Genomic DNA, 20,584 nt, shown 5'->3' with positions numbered 1-20,584 from the left:
GGGGCCCTGGGCGGCAGGGACTGTGTGTGCATTGGCTGCTTGCTGCTGTACAGCCCCTGCTCAGATGGGTACCTGGATGTTCCTGCTCCTGCTAATCCCCAGGAAATGGCATTTGGACTCTCATTATCTGCACTGCACTTAGAAATAAACCACCAGAGGAAGAATACAAGTTCAAAAAAAATTTCTTAATTTATTGTAAATTCTCCTTTCATCTGTGCTGCAATTCCAGTGTTCTGCACATTAATAAATATACATTTGTTAAAAAAAACAAAACAAACTTCCAGTGTCTAATCTGCCATAAAGCTTTTAAAAAGTCATAAAAATAGGTTTTAATTTTTTTTGTCATTAATACAACTGACCCTTATTTACTGCAACAATTCTGATCAAAATAAAAACTACCTACACCTACTGGGACAAAATATACATACACAGATGTAAGAACAACTAGCATGGGTTATACACAATGCCTGAGCACACAGCCAAGTGCCAGACCCTTAAAACATTCAAATTTTTTTTCTGTCAGAAAATGTCACACAGGATGTTGCATAATTTTTAAAGGAACAGCATCTTCCCTCCCTCTCCCCTTCCAAAGGCCTCCTTGATACTTTGAAAATGCATAGGAATATAATGAAACCCAGATTACAGTATACAGTTTCTCATCTTTTCCTCAACTCCTGCATTTTATTTAGCCCCATTTTCTGTTTCTTCTCTTTCACACGCATTTGCACAAACAGCAGCCAGGGCTGCTGTGGAGAGCAAGGAGCTCCTGAGAGCCTTGCTGGCACAGAGCAGGCACAGGCACACCATTGTCATCTTGGAGTCATGTATTCCCACCTTGGGAGCCACTGGCTGAGCTCTGCCTCACACTGCTGGATGAAAACTTTTTCACATCTTACTTTTCCTCTTTCTGTAAACATTGCAGGAAGGTGAAGACAGCAGACAGGTCGCGCTTGACTAGTGAAACCAGCACATTTTGTGGGCAACATGAAACCTTAAGCCTTCCACGAGCTTTCTGAAATATCAAGAAGGCCAGGGCTTTGTCAAAGAGCTGGGCAGACAAAACTGGACATCTTTTAAGTCTTGTATTTCTGCTTTGATTAGCCATGTGCTGAATCCAGTGAGCGCAAAAGAGGAAAAAAATATTGCACCTGAGGCAGAACTTGACCCATGGGAGGAGGGCCCTCTCCTTGGGACATGCAGAGTGCTGGTTTGTTGCACAACCATACAATCACACCAATTATGTTCTTGTTCTTAGTAAGGGAAATACTGATTTGACTTCTTCCAGACAAGGACTGTGTTGAAACTTTACACAAAGACATGTGTAGTCCTGAAGTTCAGTTTCTGAACACTTCAATGCACTTGTGAGAAGAGATTAAAATACCAAAAATGAAAAAAGAAATTTTTGTAGGTTTTAGAAGAGGTTATGAGTAAAACATACTGTGCCCTCAAAGTGTTCCAAAATCTGTTAACCAAACTTATAAATTATAGTCATAGGCTTTGATGTAATCTTTACTATATTACTTTGAAAACTGCATTGTGTCTGAAGGTGGCTTCCATGCAAACCTCAGTTACTTATCAAATGCCAAATTCAAGTAAAATTGTGCAATGTTCATATAAAAAATATCAAAACATCTTTTTAATTGATTTCCTATTATCAAATTAAGAAGATCAGTATAAATGTAAAATATACAAAGGAACTTTTTCTTTAGCAACACCATACAAAATATATAAAAGTATCTACACTTTTTATATATATATATATATAAAGGATTTTTTTTTTCTTAAGACGACGTGTCCATAGAGGGGTGGACAGAGATGCTGGCATAGAAACCAAAGGACACTTGTTGCAATATTCCTCCCTAGAGCTCAGCAGCCTCAAGAGTTCACTCTGTAGCCATCAAAACTCCACAAGAGACACCTCCTAGTGCTTGTCTTCAGGCTTATTGAAGGTCCACTAGGAAGCAATGTGCTCTTCCTTGGTTCTCCCCTGTAACAAGCAAGCCCTGCAGCGCTGCCTGCACCGTGCACAGGTATGTGTCCATCACAGTGCACCCCGTTTCCATTTCCATGTTTTCAGCGTGGGTTCTGTGGGAGGAGCGTAGCACACAGAGCCCTCCCTTATTGCCAGGGCAGCCAGGCACTGTGTCTGTGCCAGGAGCAGTCAGGATTCTGCCAGAAGGTGAAGCCATGTGGGAGTGGATGCCCACCTCATCCTCCTCACCGTGCAGCCACTCTGGTGGAGTCCGAGGCGGCAGCGCGGTGAGGGGCGGAACCGTGCAGAGGCGATCACAATTTCCTGATGGTTCAAATTGAAGTTTCATTACTGCCGCTGTTAGTGAGAGAAGGGATCGTGCACGCTCAGGGTTAAACAGGCACAGGCAAACCACTCCACCCAAACCCACCTAATCCTTCTTAGTAAAGGCTCGTGCTCTGTGAAGTTACCATGCTTGCAAGGGGGATGCTGTCCTAGAGGGGAAGACCAGCTGGGAGAAACAATTTCAGGCAGTACACAACAGAAATGCTTTAGTGAGCTTCCACATAGGGCTTGTATTTGTCTAATGCTTTGCTGAGCATACAAGGTTCACACACAGATCTTACAGGCTGCTAGAAGCCTGGTGTATCAGATGGATTCATGCAATCTGCTGCCAACAGCAGAGCTTTCCATTATGCCAAAGCTCTGGATTTAACACAGTTGCTTAGTACAAGCTGGTGAGTTATTCTCCAGTAATGTCTGTGTTACCTGGTAGCAGCTTATTCAGTTATGGCTTATTCAAAACATCCATGTTTCCTGTCTAACTAGGATCTATTTCATCAGCCAACTCCCAGCAATCTAAACATGTTCTTTTATAGTGAGGTGGGAATGGCCTGTGCACCAGACAACAGGGGTATTTAAAGCCTGGTGGGACAGTGCCAGAGTTAAAGCCGGGTGAGAAATTTTCTCTTGGTATGGTGAAAGAATAAAATTGTTATTCTTGTCAATAAAAAATGAGCCTATATGCATAAAATGCCTGCAGAGACCTTACATACGGCTGTTGTCATATTTTGAAATGCAAGAATTACGATGAGTAATGAGGTTTCTGAGCATTCCCTTTGGCTGAGAGCTTGCTCAGCCTTTTGTTTATATTTGTTTAGTTTACAGTGGTAAATTCACACACTGATTGCCATGCAGCTGGTGGGAATCACATGCCTGGTAATTTAGGATCAGTAGCTTGGTTTTCTCTCCAGCCTTGGGGTCTCCTGCCTCAGTCATCATTTCCCTCTGCCCAGATGGATGCTCACACCATGTCCCCACAGCCTTGTGCCTTTCCCCACCCAATCCTGGCAGGGTGGCAGGGCAGAGAAAGGCTGCTCCTGTCCATGTGTGCCAGTACCACATCAGCCTGCCAGTTCAGAGGATGCCAGGGTGACCCAGTCACAGGTGTCTTGCCCATGATACCTGTTTTGGCCTTCTCATGACTGAAACCCCATGGCCTGGGGACATGGTATGGGTAAACCATCAAGACAGTCACTGGTGAAGGACTCTGGCCAGTCACCAGAGGAAAGTTTTGTTCATGTGTGAGTCTGGGGTTGGGAGGTGAAGGGTGAGACCACAGGAGGTCAGCCAGGGCATCCTAATGTGGCACTTACTCTGAGTCTGAGGTGTCAGCATGTCCTGTTGCCACGTGGAGGCTCATGGCCATGCCGTTGAGCTGGTCTCGAGACTGCTCCCTCCGAACGTTTTTCACCGTTACCCCTGAGTCCGAAGGAGAGCGGAGCCCCTCGTTTGTCCCTAGAGAAGTAGTCCTGGATGAGACTGTGCTCTGATTGTAATCCGACAGCTTCTCCCGCAAGCGATTCTTCATATTCTTATCCACCAGTGGGGGAGGGTAGGTAACTTTATTTTTTAAGATGCCTGTGAAGGAAAAGAGGAAATAATAAAATTTTTTAAGTGCATCAGTAAGTTAATTTATCAAGCTAAGCTTGATGTTACAGTCTCTATTTCTTACTAAGACTTCTAGTTTGGCACTTCATTTCATAACCAACAGATTAGACTACAGCAACTACCTACTAGCTTCCCATGGTGTATCTGGCTACACAGGTTGGAGCCATTTGGAAAGTATTTTTCCCTGACAGAGCTACATTTTAAGCTAATTAATGCTCATTAACCTCCCAGTCTCCCAATCCAACAGTGAGGCTGGGTTGGCTGTGCTACCTTTCCTCTGTTCCGGCTGCTGGTTATTCTGGTGGGCCAGAGGTCTGTTCTCCTTCTGCTGCCCTTCGTTCTCCTTGTCCTGGGGTGCTTCATTGCTGTGGTTCACCTGGTTTTCCCTGTGAAGCTCTACGTTGACCTTGGTCTCTACTTTGAGTTTTTGTTTCCTACCGGGGTCCTCGCCATCGCTGGCTGTTACGCACTCTGTGGGCCAATAGGGTTTCACATGATTGGGAAGGGTATCAACTGCAATGCAAAAAAACACTAGCTCAAAAAACACTTTTGATATCTTCTCTCAACCACTGCCTGGCCTCTGTGGCTGGAGAGGGGCTACGTATCAAACCAGAGCAATCCTTCAGTCAGTCCTTGCTGGACTGCACTGCTCTCGGGTTGCATTAAATCCCCAAAAATCACCTGGTAGGATGGCAAACCCTTCTCAGAGTGAGGTTGCCAGCTCAATTATGGAGAAGTGTAAGGCAAACCCACCCTCTCAGCTCTCCAGGATCAAAGATCCCTCCTTGGAGAGGTTAGTTTCTGAAGGCTGAGGGCACTCCAGGTACCCTGTGCTGTATCTGTGAAGTTCCACAGCACACAGCCTGGATGTTCGTCATTCAAAGTTGCCTTTCATTAGGAGAAGATCAACTATGTTTAGAAATGCCTGCACCTTGACCTGCAGAAATTATATTAATGGTCAACACACTACAACACAGTGGTTGCCATCTCTTTAGGTCCAGGACCTCCCCAACACCAATGCCTTTATTGCATGAGGAGAGGCAGGCCTTTCTTCCCCCTGCCCTCAAAACAAGTGCCTTCTTTCTCCTCTTTTTCATATTAGATTTTGCTGGCTTGGTAATGCCATGTCCAAGTGCTTTGGGGACCTGCCTGCAAAGCTGCCTGCCTTAAGGCATTCAGCATTCTGTGCAATTCTGTGTGATTCTGTACTCAGTCACCCCTGTGAACAAGGCTTTGGAAGATGAAAGGTCTCTAAGCTGGAAACAACAAGGATCTCTACAGAAGCAAGGCACAGAGGCAGAGATGCTGCCTCAGTCGCATGGTAGTGTGACAAATTTATCCCATCTAATCTAAAGCTATTTTAGAGCACCACTGCCCTCCCCTCGCACTGAGGGTACCTTTGGGTGTGCTGTGGAGTGGGCCATGTTCATTGTTTTTGGAAGCAGATGTGTTCCACTTCTCTGCCTCGAGCCCGTCCTCCTCGCTGTCGGATGAGTGGGAGGAGGCGTAAGAACTGCTGTGCTCATCGAGGGACAGCTCGCTGTCAGAGTCTGAGTCGTGCTCTGCAAACGTGCATGGGAAACACAGGGGTGACAGTGTAAATGCAAGTTCAACAAATCTACCTGACAAATGCACAAGAGAAAGGAAAGGCAAGCATTGGTCCAGGCCATGACAGGAACAAGCTCTTACATCTCTAAGTGTATTTAGGATAAACTCAGAAAGACCACAGCACAACCACTGGGAAGCACAACCACTCAGCTCAGCTAGTGGACAGGACATTTTACACGTACAGGACATGCAGAACAGAGTGGGAACATGTTTTTCCCTATTTAACGTGCAGAACAGTAATTCTATTGGATCTCAATGAGTGCAACACACAGGCAAAAGAAGATATCTAGAAATACCAAGAATCTGAAATGAACTTAACTTAAAAACTACTACAAGGAAACAAAATTGAATGTCAAGACCAAAATGAAAGGAAATGACACAAGAGGCACTTCTCATCATTGTACCAACCACAGAGCAGTAAAGGAGAATATTGCCTCAAGGTCTCAAACATTAAAATTTCTCCAACTAAAAATCAAGAGCAACAGTAAATAATTTGTGAGAAAGAAAGGAGACTCCATAAACTGTCAATAGCTGGTGCAGCATCAGATAAAAATTAAACCATCACAAGCAGCAGATATATGATACTTTCATTCCAGGATTTCCTTGTAAGACAGCCATTGCACAGCTTGTTTTGACAATAGCATAATGAGAATGAGACCATCTAATTATTTCAACTATTCTTTCTGTTACAGAAGACTTCAAAGAAAGTGATGAGAAGAAGGTGCACAAATGAGTCAAAGCATTTAGAAATTATTCTTACCATTGGATTTGGACGGATTCCTATGAAAAATGGAGGAATCTGCTTCAGTCTGACCAGCCCTTGCTTGACTTGAGGATCCACTGAGTTTATGAGCAGCCTCATCCCTTTGAGAAGAAAAACAGAGGACAACCTTCTTGGTCACTTTGTTGTTTTTAACAACAAGGCAGACATGCACAGTCACTTTAGGGTGAGACAGAGGTTATCCTGATGTGGCTATCTGCCTTGTGCCATGTGAATCACACTCTAAAAAAGCCCAAAGCTAATGAGCTAAACTGTGCTCCTTGAGACACATCTGGATTATAACAGGCAAGCAGCCGGGCCCATATAGGTAACATCACTCTTAGGTTAACCACTGCACTGCTGGAACCCTGCCCCAAAGACACATGCAACAGAAAATGCACCAAGGAGAACGACAGTCACATGAAACAGAACTGTTAAGACATAAATCAAGTAGCATTTGAACCAGAGCTCTGGTTTCCACAACAGCAATAAAAAAGGAAAGGCAAGCACCTGAAAGCCATGCACCTGCCACCAGATTACCTGAGAATATAAGCAAGGTAGCTATTGTGGCTCTTGGCTGACCTGACGGTGCTCTCTAGGGAGACAGTGGATTCCCCCATCGTTGTGCGATACATGTTTGGCTCTTCTATATACGTGTTGTTACAGTTCAGAGATCGCTGAAAGGGGAAAAAAAAGACATAAAGCCACAGTGAATGATCCTTCCAGAAGCTCATGTTACCCACAAAGTATTAAGTTTCAAAGAACCAAATGGGTTTTGATGCCAAGGGAAAGAATTATTTTCTCTTGAAGGTTTCAATTAAAATAATAATAAAAACTTTTGAGAGAAGCCATCAGTAGTCTTTGTACAAGCCACTGAAAGCAATCATTCAGTCCACTTAATTACAGATAAGCCACCTCTAAGTTTATTTTAGGTAACTTCTGCCAGCAAGAGGATGTTTTTGTTCTCCCATTGCTTTTTTCCTTACTGTTAACAATGTAGCTCTCGTTGCAGTGGAATCATCTGGTAGAGGTTTCTTTCCAGTTAAAGTGTTCTTCAAGTGCTTTCTCACTTCTTTGTTAAATACGCAGTGGAAGAAGAAAATGAACAGCCCCTGGATAATTTTAGAGAGAGAAAAATGTAAATGCTTCACTACTACCATATTGCAAATATAGTAGTATATCTGAAATCCATTTTGAAACAACCCCTGAATTCTAGTTTGTAGTCCATCATGGTGTATTTCAAAAGCAGTAACTATTTTCTTTCTTGACTGAAACAGTATTGACTGATCTCCTAGCACTTCTTCATAATTTGATTCCAAGTTTAAATGTGCATTAAAGGCCTGGGAAAATATACAGAAATATGCATTTCTCCAGAATTTACAGAGCAGAGTTTGATTTGGGAAGAAATCCAAAGGGAGCCTCAATGTCCCACTAGAAAATTGCAGAGATTTTAGAATTTGGGATTTTGGAGCTTTTACATAGATGATGAGAAAAAATCAACAGCAGCACATGAAAAATATCACAGCCTTTAGTGAAAGTCTCTGGAACTAGGCAACTTCTGTGAAAGGAGCCCTTAAGGCTGCATCTAAGAGAATTTTAGAAAGCCTTGTGAGATGGGAAGAGGTACTGGGAGCAGAGAGGTCCCAACTTCTGTCGCCTAAGTTCCTTGGTTAAGCAATACCTCTGGTGGGAGAAGCAGTGAAGTCCCCAGGGCTGGGCAGTTATTGGCTGCCAGGAACACACATTAACAGCTTTTGCTGGGGGCAGGGCAGCACACATGTGCCTTCAGATATACTTCTGAGGGAATTAATGCAGGTGCCAAATTGTTATCAACTTTGGTTGGACACACAGCATAGAAAAGTCAATACTCATGAAGTTGCAGCTGTACCAACATCAAAAGAAGCCTGAATTTCATGATTTCAGCCAAAGCAATTGACTTAGAGTAACTATAAACTTCAAGCTCGCTTTCTTAACATTCAATCTAATGTGATCTTAGCTGGCACTGGCACTTTGGGATTATTCATTAATAAAATTCACATACATGTCTCTTTAAAAACCTAAGTTCAAAGAAGGCAGTGACGTGAAATGCCACATACCACTGTGCCTCTCTGGGCAAGTTTGGAGAATTCCAGCTGCTGACCTTTGCCCCTTTCATCAGGTTTATGTTTAATTTAGTTTTATTTTAGATTTGTGGAAGCCTGGTTTTATAGCCTGAGTAGGTGCATTTATTACAGAGCACACTAGTCGCAGTGGCAAAATAACCCTGCTCCAGGCTGAACCATCTGCTGTGCTTCCAGGGCACTGACAGCTGTCTCCAAAGGGGACCCATCAGACTTGTTTTCTCTGTGGCTGCAAGTTGTGGCTGTTGTGCTGCAGCTGAGTGTCCTGCAGTAGCTGTTTTAGTACTGCAGGCACCTGCTAGGGCAGTTACTGTCGTCCTAGGTCACATTCAAAATGTGACCACATGAAGCTCTGTCACTACTTCCATGCCAGGTCTCCTATTTTCTGTGTCTTTAATCAACAATTGTGTAAATTGGGACAGGCAACCCAGAAAAACCATAATACAGCTCACATTGCATTTGAAAAATCCTTATTTGTCTCATTTCTTTAAACAGTAACAATTTGTGGAAGCCTTGAACTTGGAGCCATTGACTCTGGGTGAAATGTAGCAGTTTCTTATTTGCAATAGCAACAGGATGACTTAAGAATGAGCACACAGAACACAGTAACAAAGAATTTGTCTCCAGAGTGACAGAGGTATACCTGCCTACTGTCACAGGTTACTATGGTAGTGCACTTACCATGAGAATGACTAACAGTGAGAGACATAATTACTCAAAATTATAGTTTTGGTGAAAAGGACCCTCTTCTTCAGAAGAGAAAGCAAAAATTGCCTTGAGATCTCTCTTTTCTTAAGTTAGCTCATGCTGAGCAGGTTTTTGGAGGTCTGGGTGTAGAAGTGTGCTCATCAGAGTCTACCACAGACAAGATGCTACCCAACTTACCTGCAGGCAGCTGAAAATGGCAAAGAGATAGTGAAAGGTCATGACATCACTGTTGACTGCCATGAGCCCCAGCAGCCACGTGGCACTGATGAGCAGCAGAAGCAGGAACGCTGTCCTCAGCACAGGGCTGTAAAGCAAACACAGATGGGCATTTGCAGTGTGGTAGGAAACAGAACAGCCCAACTTCTCCCCATGGATGGTGCTATATGCCCAACAGCTTGGCAACTGGAAAAGCACTTTGGGAAAATTACGGCAGTGTTCACCAATTCCCAGTTTCCACAAATTTCCAACTCTCTCACAGCAGCACTCTACAGCTTAGCATGTTCATGTTAAAAACGTGATTTCTTTCCAAGTTCATTTCCAAGACTTTCTTCAAACAAATCTGACAGTTTTACAAGCCCATGCTCTTCAGCCTTGATGACTGAGAAACACATCTGGGCAGTAAATGGCCATGTCCATCTCATTTCAGTTTGTCACCTTCACTCTCACATTCCTTCCCAAAGATACTACCCAAGGTTTTGGATTGAGGGCAGTCGGGGAAATTTTCTTTGCTTAAAAATACGATTTCCACAGACACTTTTCAAAAGACAGAAACAAATCTAGTGGCAAAAGTTTTATATTATGAGTAAAACTGCTGCCATTAGGTAGCAGTTATATTCCCTGGTTTAGGGAGATTCATACCTCATCCTCAACACCCAGACACTACTGGGGTCAGGATTCAGAATGCACAAAGCCAACAGCTGCATGGAAACTGAGGCTGGAAAAGGCATGCCAAGGGGAGCATGGCACTGCACCAACATTGCTCCTTCCACACTGCTATTAACTGGGCCACCCATGTTGCCAGGGAGCTCACACTCAGATTTTAGTTTTCATTAAGCTTAGTGTTAGGGTTAGGGTTCAGAGAACCGCAAAGTCCAGCTCCAGGGACACCAGGGGTGGAAAAGCCATACCAAGTGTGTACATAGTACCCTACAGTTGGAGCTGAAAAACAAAAATGAAAAGCAGCCATTTGAAATCTCATATAGCTACCTCATTGGAAAAAATAAACCAAAATCCAAGGGGCTGTACTGCCACTAGCTAATCACGTTTGAGTTCACAGGTAAATTCTGAGCTTTGGGCAAAACAGATGTTAACGAGAACAGGCTGTCACAACAGCTCAGGAAGGTGGCAGGCTGCAACTTGCAATGCTGCTCTTCCCACTGAGCATGGGATGCAGGAGGCTGGCCCTCAGCACGGGAATGTCAGTGGATCTTTGCCATAGCTGGTAATCAGACACTTGAGAGGGGAGACCCTTCTGAGCCATGGACAAGCACAGGGAGACCCAGAATGATGTTTACCTGGGCATGCCATGGGCAGAGGTGAAGTGACAGTGTAGAAGAGACTGTAGTGAAAGATCTGGAAGGACTGCAATGACACAACCTGGAGGATAGATCTTTCCTTTCTCCCTTCTCCTGCCTACACTTGGTGGTGCAGAGCACCATGGTGGAAGTTTTACAGGATCTCCAAGGGAACCCCAGGAGAGGGTGGGGTGAAGCAGCTCCAAATGCCTCTACCAACATTCTCCTCCAAAAAAACATTTTTATTTCCTGCTCCAAAACTTGATTTTAGGCAATTCTGGCTTTTATTATTTCTGGTCAGAATGTCTACAGATTTTTGAACTGAAACTTACATGACTCCTGTTTTTTCAAATGAACGTTGCCTTCGTCTGCATGATGCTTTCATTGCAAGTATAAAAATGACAGTGTTTATCTGAAAGACAAATTGAAATAACAGCATGGATTCTTTCTGTACATTTGTTACAGCTCTATTTTCAATAACAATGCAATTTTACCCTAAAATGGTTTGTAGCACCAAGAGTATTTCTTGTTCAACTTACAGGTCTCTACATTGCAAGATTTACCTTGTTTCAAGGCAACATAGTCAAAGACATCCTGGCACTTGAAACCCAGTAAGACAACCCTATGCAAAAATGCTTAAGGGAAAGAATGGCTGTCCTTGTCCAAATCATACCCACCTCTCCACCTCAGCCCAGCACCTTGTTTCAGTTGGCCAAACCAGAATTTAGGAATATTATCTAGCAGAGCATACAGTGATAATTACTCTAAATAAACTTCCAGTTTCCACTGATTTCCATGTCAGCTGGGAGGTACTAGGTTGGTGCTGCATTTGTACTTAATCACTTGTAGTGAATATTAATGCTGAGAATTTGTCTCATCACTCACTTTCCAAAACCATGTAGAGTTTTATCACTGCCATTATCCTGTTTCTAGGAATTTCTAACTTAAAATGCTATGGAGAAATGATGCAGTTTATCCTGTTTCTGCTAGATCTGCCACCTCCTGGTACTGCTTGTGTTGGGAAAGATTTTAATGGTTTGGTCCATAGCCATTTTCTCCAGACCAACACACCATTACAGGCTCCTCCTTCCTCCCTGCTCTGCAGCTTTCATTTCTCTAGGCTCAAGACTCCATTTGTTGGTCCTCCAGTGGAGGCTGTCCCATGTCTCTGATGGTTTGTGACCATAACCTACACTGCTTCCAGGTCTGCTTTTTCAGGCAAGGAGACCAGAACTTGCGTTTGGCATTCAAGATAAGAATCACAGCATGACTATTTATCTTCTGGTGTTACTTTGATGGAGAAGCTGTAAGGAAAAGTTAAACAGCAGCCCATTCTTTTAAATTCCTGAAAGTGGAAATATTTAATATTCCTTTAGGACTTCTGGATGAAGTGACTTGTTATGCCTGATTTTGTTGCTTTATTTACTAATCTCACAGACCAACCCTTCAAAAATGGAACAAAGCAAATGAGAAATAGGTTTCTGGCCATACAGCCAATGCTCATCAAGCAATCTTTATATGGGCAAGCAGCCCTCTGATTTCCAGGATCTTAGCTCATGCCTTATCTGTTTAAGAAATAGATGCAAATGTTGCTTAAAATGTAAAGAACATGGTTGCTTTGCATGATTACTGTCTGACAAAACTTGGGAGAAAAGGCAGCAGCAAGGAAGAGACAGTTCTGGATGCCAACTCCCCCTACTTACAACAACAACCATTACGATGGGCCCAGCGAAACTCCAGATCAGGGTGTCATGAACAGACAGCCAGCAGAAGTCAGGATTCCCATAGCCTTGTGGATCCAGACCAACAGCAAGCCCTGTGTCACAAAGCGGAGAAAACCTGAATCAGAAAGGCGCTGCCTAAAGCCAAATGTTGTTTCAAATAAACAAAATTATCATGGCAATTTATTCAACAGGAAATTCTGTGAAGGCAAAAATTGAAATAAAACTTCTGTAAATAAAAATCTTCATCCTGGTTACTTCATATCAAACAATACTCTGAGTTTTCCCAACTGGAACAAAGTTCAGCTCCATAAAAATGACAAAAAATGCAAGTCCCAAATTAATTCTGTTTCAGCATAGTTTTATAGTCATTCTCACACAGTGTGAGCCTTGAGGGTGAGTGACACGTTGAGGAATTTCAATAAGCCTGTGCAGCAGAATGACATGAATCATAACTGAGGAGTTATGCTATGAAAAAAAAAGTGCATTCTTAACTTGCTGTCACTAAAACAACATCAGAGACAAAGGAACATGGGAACTTATGTGAGTTAAGTGCTTGAGCTCAGGTGGGATTCATTTTGAAGTGCCATCCCAGGTACCTCACCCTGCTTTCAGCACTGTCTGAAATGGAGTTAATGCCCCAAGGCAATTGAGTAAAAACCACACCTTCTATTATTTTATTTTTCAAAACCTGGCCAATTCCAAAGGGGTCTCTGAGCCCAACATTCACCTGCTGATTTACAGTGCTGTCTGACTTGGTGACCTACACCTTGCTCATATGGTGACAGACTGGGATTTGCCTTTGGCCTGCAAAACCTTGGAGTCATGGAATTGTTGAGGTTGGAAAAGACCTTTCACATAAGGGGTCCCCTGAGACTTCTTTTCTCTGGGCTAAACACCCCCAGTTCCCTCAGCTGCTCCTTATCAGACTTGCATTCCAGACCCTTCACCAGCTCCTCTTGGACTTGCTCCAGCGCCTCAATGTCTTCCTTGTGGTAAGGGCCCCAAAACTGAACTGGTTCACAGTGTGGCTTCACCAGTGCTGGTATAGGAGGATGATCACAACATCCTTTTAGTCCCCCTGAGCTGCCTCCTTTTTCCTCCATTTTTCCCTTGGCTCCAGGCTGGCCTTCCCCATTGGTTTGTCAGCATGGCTCCTCCCGTGCCTTTAGGGCTTCCTATTGAGGATCTTCCACCTTCCTGGACTCCTTTGCCCTTCATGACTGCCTCCCAAGAGACTTTTGAGTTAGGCCTCTGAACAGACCAAAGCCAGCCCTGTGGAAGTCCAAGGTGGAAGTTCTGTTGAATCCCCACTTTACTTCTAAGAGAACTGAAAACTATAATTGTGTCCAAGACAGTTTCCAGCCGTCACATCACCCACCAGTCCCTCTCTGTTCACAATGAACAGGTCCAGTGGGATATCTCCATTTGTTGGCTCACTCATCAGCTGCATCAGGAAGTTCCTTCCACACACTCCAGGACCTTCCAGGACTCTCTTCTGCTGCATTGTATTCCCAGCAGACACCTGTTAAGTTGAAGTCTCCCACAAGAACAAGGAGTAGTGATGGTGAGACTTCTCTCAGTTGCTTGTAAAATATTTGGACTCCTTTGCCCTTCATGACTGCCTCCCAAAAGGCTTGTGAGTTAGGCCTCCAACAGACCTCTGCCTCCTCATCCTGGTTGGATGGTCTATAATAGACTCTCACTGTGGTATCTGTCTCATCCTTCCTGATGATTCTTACCCACAAACACTCAACTCTATTATCACCAACATCAAGCTCTAGGCAGTCAAAACACTCCCTAAGAAAGGTAACCATTCCAATGGTTTCTAACACAGACACACGTGTGTCTTTGCTGCCACATGGATCTCCAAGCTCAGCCTCCACTGAGATGGCAGACAGGTGTCACTAGCATGCTATCCCACAAATACTGGCATTCTGCTCTCAGTTGTCTCTAGTGAGCTTGGTTTTATCCCTTTCCCCCTTCCAACCTGGTTTAAAGCTCTTTTAACGAGCCCTGTAATTCCCGTGCAAAGATCCTTTCCCCCCTTTGAGACAGGTGTACCCTGTCTGCAGAGATCTCCCCTCTCCAGGGCACAGAGAGTGATCCCTGTGGCCAGTGGCACATGGCAGGTGGCTGCAGCATGCTGTCTGGGCACGGGGGCACCCACAGCCATGGGCGTCTGTCCCGCCTCCAGAGGGGCCAAGGCTGACAGTGCTGCTGCTCTCTGCAAGGAGGGCTCGTGCATTTCTGAATTTCAATTCAGAAAAAGAAGACAAGAGTCATCTTTTTCTGAACTGAAGCCTGCATGCTTTGATGAAAGGACACTGAGAAAGGGAAAGGTAGCTGCATTTCACTCTTGCTGCTTAGAACTGGCCCACAGCCAATATTCACATCTGGTACAGGCCTATGGTCTATGAAAACTAAACTGGCTATTTGGCAAAGCAGTGGATATTGGATCCGTTTTCACTGAAATGTGGAATGAGATAGGACTAGTCTCCCATCCTGCTCCCATTGGCCCTTCCACCACCCCCTTCAGCAGTTGCCATCCAGAAAGAATTAGCCATAAATGATTAAGGGACCATAAAGTATTTTATACAGATGTAATTCTATGGATACAGTCTGTTTCCCAGGACTGGATTTTCCCATTAATGGGACTCTGGCTCTGTGAGTAATTGGCAGACAGCAACGTTTTTTCACTCTCAAAATCCTACTCTGAAGTTCTCCATTAAACAAATGGGGCAAATTGCAGTCTTCAGGTACATGAGTCAAATATTACTGCAGTCAACAACACGTGAAATAACACTTTACTCGAAGGCAGAATTAAGCCAATGCAATGTAATACTGAGAAATATTTTGGCACATCAATTAAATGCTGCAGCCTGGTTGCCCTTAACAGACTGAGTGTGCAAGCTGAGTGATACCTTGCTAACATTTGCAGGAACTGGGGCTGGTCCTATGGCCAAGAGTCCTGTGGAGATCAGCACTTACCCCAGCACACACACAGGAGTGTGCCAAGGGCTGCAGGAGAAGCATGTTTTGACCCTTCTGAGCCCCTGAGGGCTCAGCAGCCATGTGTGACTCAGGCAGCTGCGGGACAGCCTCAATTCTCTCCTGATTATTTGCTTTGGTTAGGATTTGAAAAGTGCCAGTTTCTGGGGGACATTGGTTTTAGGGCTCTGTAAGAACCTGTTTTAACACAAGGGCTGCAGTCTCCATGGCAAAGCAGTCACTGCACACATATGTCAAGCAGTTAGTGTGCTGCCACAGAGACAGGCAGAACTGGGGGGGTCTTGCTGAGTGCCAAATCCAGCCCTTTGCTCCTGTGGCAAGGAAGTCATAAAATCCCTCTCCAAGATGGATCAAACTACACCTTAAAATGAGCAAGTTTAAAGTTGATTTAAAATGTTCCACTATCATTCCCAATGGAGGACTATTCCAGATCCCCGCTCTTTTGATGGCTGTAAGCTTTCTGCCAACTTCTATCCTATTCTTATTCATGGTACTCTGCATTTCTCTGCTGTGATTAAATGTGGTTGTTCTCCATTGCAGTAAACATTTTACTGAGTTTTATCCTCCTCTAAAGGCCAAGGTACCCTTCTTCACGTAGCTTGGTCTCATCACAGATGCCTTAGGACCACTATGTCCCAGTTTGAAATGAATATCAGTTTGAGCATATAAAGTAGAAAAAATAATATACAAAAAGCCACTGCTACTGTAGTTTTGGGGGGGGTTTCCCCCTCTCAGGATAGTTATGATGAAGATGAAATAGTATTTGTCTTTAAAATAAAAAAGTCCTCTACATATCCCAAGACTAAAATTTCTTCCCATATCTAGACTATAGCACAACTAAGAAAAATAAACAATCCTTCTCTCATAAATCAATTTAAATAATGTTTAGGATTCATGTTATGAAGTTGGAACCTTTTTGCTGTTTATAAATTAAAATTTATAAAGAAGCTTAATTAAAATTTGTACAGTAACAAGTTATCTAGAGGCAAGAAATCCTACATTGTGCTATTTATGAAGAAACAATTTTCTCCTCAGATGATTTATAAGCCTGGAAGGGCAAACTGAAGGCTTAGTTTTCTTTATCTTTCATTTCACAAAATCCCCTGACTTTCTCAGTAATAGGGATCTGACTTTTCATTTAAACAAAACTGCAAATTCAGTAGATTTGGGCATTGAATTGCAGGACACAACCTGGAAAATTTCAAAAGTGCAAAATAGTTCCATGTCACAGAGAACAATAATTAAGTAGGAAAATGTTAAAATGGTATGATTGTGATATTTAAATTGCATAAATATCTGTTGAGAAGGTCTGAATTTAGATTTCAGGAGAGAAAGCAACCTTAAACAGAAACTCCTTCCAACAAAATTCTTCTAAAGATAGTGAGTTCTGAAACTAATTAGTTTTTTATTTAGTGATACTTCTTTTCTCCTAGGAATAATGCTGCCAAATATCTGATTGCACTTCAGTGTTCCTGAAAATACTGCAGTAGTCCTGTATGTACTGGTAAAAGTCACACAGGTCTGAAATGCTTCAGAAGTTCAAGGACAACTTCTGTTTTAAATGTCTGGGGTACATCTAAAATGGCAGAGCCTTCTGGGCTGTGCTTTCTACTATAAACTGATAGAAGTAGAAATTATTAGGCACAAAATGATATGGAAAAACTTACCAGCTCCCTGAAGAGAGAATTAACCTATACCAGCCTACGCTGTGTTTTTGTATTACACCTTCTTAAAACACACAGAAAAAAGAACAAGTATGTATTTTTAAATCTAACTTGTTCCATAATATTTTTGCAAGTGTACATGAGTGATAGCTATTTGTTTGATCTCAGAGACATCTAAACCTCTGCCATTGCTGACAGTATGATATTATCTGTAAAAATAAAACTAATTGGAAAAAAGTTAACTGCCTGCCTATGATGTGATTTCCCATATGGCAACAGATACATGCTGAAACAGTTGAACCAAAAATGCCCACTCCAACTGTTCCATGAAGCACAGTTCCTGAGGAGCTGTCTGCCTGAATTAACACAGCCCCGTGTGCTTAGGGTAACACTGGAAATGTCTGTGGCAAAAATAGGCACAGTGAGGGTGGAGATGGATGTGTTCCAGTGGATCACTCTGGGCTGGTTTAAAAGATTACTGCCTCCAGATTTTCATTACTTTTCCTCAGCTGAAAGTTACAGCCTTTGTATCTGAAATTAAGTAAAAGGCAGCTTTAGTATTCCCAACTTGGTTTTATGCCAAATAAAACAGAGCCACTGAAATTCCCTTCAGAAGTATTTACTGCTGGTTGACAGTAGGCAGTGGGAATGTCCAGTGAAGGGCAGTAATGTCCTGTGGGCAGGCAGCATTGCTTCTGAAGCCACTGCAGTTACCTCAGGCACCGTGTGTCCATATCTGGAGGTACCAGCACAGGGAAGGAAAATTTCTGAAAGCCATTGGCAAAGTTGTTCAAATAAAAATACTGTTATTCCCAAGCAATGTTATCAAGTCCTGGTTTAATCTGTGCAATTATGTTTCTGATAACCATCAGTATCACTTCAGCTAGGGCAATAAACATTTGGTACACAGATCTGTCAAATTCAGGCTGACTTCTGCTAGATGTGGCTTGATGCTGCCCTGCTTCAGGAAAACTCCCATAGCTGTCTGGCATGGGGCAACTTCCCTGAACCTGGGCAGTGAACATGGCAGGGAAACTGAGCTTTTTTGGGGTGCTTGAGGGTACCTGTTATGATGGCAGGAATGCCCCAGCCAACAACGTAGTAGAACCGCATGTGCCCGAAGTTGATGTTCCTCACTTCAGTCAGCATCCGGTAGATGTGGAGCTGCTCCACAAACATCCATGCAAAGGTGCTCATGTAGAAATAATGCAGGAGGATGGCAATCACAGTACACACAAACTGCAAAAGGGAAAGGGCAGGGAAATTAAATTGCTCTTCTGAATCACAACCTGGTGAGTCACTCGTTCCCCCCGCGTAGCTAATGGCAAGTGTAATAAAAAGATTTTGGCAGAAATATACTGCCTTTAATTAAGTTTTTCAGAGTTTAAGAAGAGCTGCTCATACCGTGAGAGATTTTGCTTTTTTAAAGTAAAGTGGACCACTAAGCTCTATCAGGCTGAGAGCAGAAAAATTTAAGGACCTGCTGAAACCAGAGACCAGGTCCACAGTGAGACTAAAAGTAACAGCTACAATGGGCACACTGGTAGCTGAAGTCATCTTTGTGATCAAACAGCCATCTTGAAACCTATGACCTACAGATACTTGCCCTTCTGTAATATCTGCTAACCAATTTTCTCTCCCAGTTTAACAGTTTGATGAGTAAAAACAAGAAACAAGAATGACACCGGAATTGTAATCTTGCAATTAACCTTCTCCTTTCAGAAGCCAAACAAAAATTTTGCTAAGGATCTGTTGATAAGCTTGAATTAAGAGAACTTTGTGCAACCATTCAGTTTTTGTTTGAAAATGTTTTACATTGTGTTTTGTAACCTTTTGTTCCTGTGCAGCACTGACCCTGCTTTCAGACTTTGGCATGACTTTTTAGTGGTTTTTCATGGTGTAATGCTCAGATATGTACATTTCCCTGTTTAATGTACATTTAACCTCTTTACTGAGCAAAGAATCATACAAAGACTGCCAACTTTCTGGATTCACTTACTACATCAGCACTGTTATAACACCACGTGTTATTGAAAATGTGGCTTACTAAATAAACCATCATTCTTCCCTCTTTGTAAGTAGTGCTTTTCTTGTTCCTATTCTCACATGCTTATGAGTAGAGTGCTGCCCTGAACATTACCTTTTTCAGGTAAGAAAAAAGAAAGAAAATAAATCACTTTCTATCAATAGTCCAGGGAAAGATTAAAACCTCACCCAGAAATGTGACTGTTAATTTACAGAAACCCATAAAAGCCAGGCTGGGTGCCAAGGAGCACAGCATTATTTGTGCTCCAGCATTCTTTACCTCTTTATGTTCATCAGTGCATGACTCGTTAGACAACTCTCATTCCATACAGACAGATGAATAATTGTCTCAAGCAGACATGGCTTACAGCCCTCCTACCTTCTCAAATTGTCTGGGTAGGCTGTAAGGAGCAGCTTTCTGCTGCATGAAATACATTCTATAAATTAAAGATCTTTGTGTAAATGGTTTAAAGGTTTGGGGTGTTTCACTGAGTCCTGGTAACCCTAGAGGACATGATAACACCATGAGCCCCAAAGCATGGAAATGAGGAGTAAAAGAGAACAATCTCACCAAGTACAACCATTAGGATTTGTGGTATTGATGTAATGAACTGTTTTACTGCTTTTATACACCTCTGCTTGGTACTTCATGATACTATGAAATTAATATGGAAATGAGGAGCCATCATTTATGGCATAATTTTTGGTAAAATTCTGTAGGGATGTGGACTTGGCCCCCAAGTCCTCAGTAGATACGTTGGAGAACTGAAACTATCCCTTGCCAGTGAAATGCAGTGAAAAATGAGTGGTGTGCTCAGCAAGGCATGGGAAAGGTCAAGTTACACAGAGTGCTGTGTATCAATTGGCAAGGTGAGCTCCTTTCAGCAAAGTTATTTTAGTATGCAAACATTTATATAACGAAACAAAGACAACACAAGCTCACACATGACATGAGACCATATCCCAGAGGGCAGGTCACTGCAGAAGATCTCACCACAGCAGCAGAAAAAGGACCTGGATTCCTGGTAAAGGGGAATATTGGTATACAGAATTGGAAGTGATGCAACCAGCTGGAAAGCTTTATCCAGTTTGGCATTCACAGTTTTTCAAAAGGTAAAGTGGGAGAAGAAGGCCAGGAAAAAACCCAACAGACTAACCTGAATTTTAGAAATTGAATAATTTCAGCAGCTTAGTTTTATACAGTTTTCCAAAAGAAATACTATTAAACAGATCTTTCCTGGCAAGACAATTTTTATAAGAGATCTCTCTCAAATTTACTAGGAAAAGTTCTTGTCAGCACTTGTCAATTACTGGAAGCTGAAATTAGTCAAGGTTAGGTACTTTTTAAAATGCATGTTATAGCTCAAGTGGACATTAGAAGTCAGTGACAGTGTGGGATTAAGTAAATGAGGCTGTGTGTTTAGGCACCACAGTGTCACTACCATGATGGTGATGATATTGAATGTAGGCATATTCTCCTATTTCTGCTGCTTGGATAACGTGAAATCAGCATGATTTTTTTATTGCTAT

At 42.8% G+C, this 20,584-nt stretch overlaps 1 protein-coding gene across 1 annotated transcript in view; it reads right to left on the bottom strand.

The window, feature by feature from the left end:
• Window positions 1-208: 208 nt before the first annotated feature.
• Window positions 209-20,584, bottom strand: part of CELSR1 (cadherin EGF LAG seven-pass G-type receptor 1) — a 165,162-nt gene continuing 144,786 nt past the window's right edge. The window contains exons 25-35 of the mRNA XM_064702803.1: window positions 18,094-18,268; window positions 12,336-12,448; window positions 10,965-11,044; window positions 9,296-9,422; window positions 7,277-7,402; window positions 6,831-6,967; window positions 6,291-6,394; window positions 5,320-5,484; window positions 4,193-4,435; window positions 3,628-3,892; window positions 209-2,329 (exon numbers count right to left, since the gene is read on the bottom strand). Of these exons, the coding sequence (XP_064558873.1) occupies window positions 2,305-2,329; window positions 3,628-3,892; window positions 4,193-4,435; window positions 5,320-5,484; window positions 6,291-6,394; window positions 6,831-6,967; window positions 7,277-7,402; window positions 9,296-9,422; window positions 10,965-11,044; window positions 12,336-12,448; window positions 18,094-18,268 (1,560 nt within the window). The 3' untranslated portion in view covers window positions 209-2,304. The remainder of the gene's footprint in view (window positions 2,330-3,627; window positions 3,893-4,192; window positions 4,436-5,319; window positions 5,485-6,290; window positions 6,395-6,830; window positions 6,968-7,276; window positions 7,403-9,295; window positions 9,423-10,964; window positions 11,045-12,335; window positions 12,449-18,093; window positions 18,269-20,584) is intronic.

Source organism: Zonotrichia leucophrys, chromosome 1A (genome assembly GCF_028769735.1).
Source record: "Zonotrichia leucophrys gambelii isolate GWCS_2022_RI chromosome 1A, RI_Zleu_2.0, whole genome shotgun sequence".
NCBI classification, from domain to species: domain Eukaryota; kingdom Metazoa; phylum Chordata; class Aves; order Passeriformes; family Passerellidae; genus Zonotrichia; species Zonotrichia leucophrys.
The sequence above is the reverse complement of the archived record's forward strand: the minus strand, read 5'-3'. Positions and strand labels throughout refer to the sequence as shown.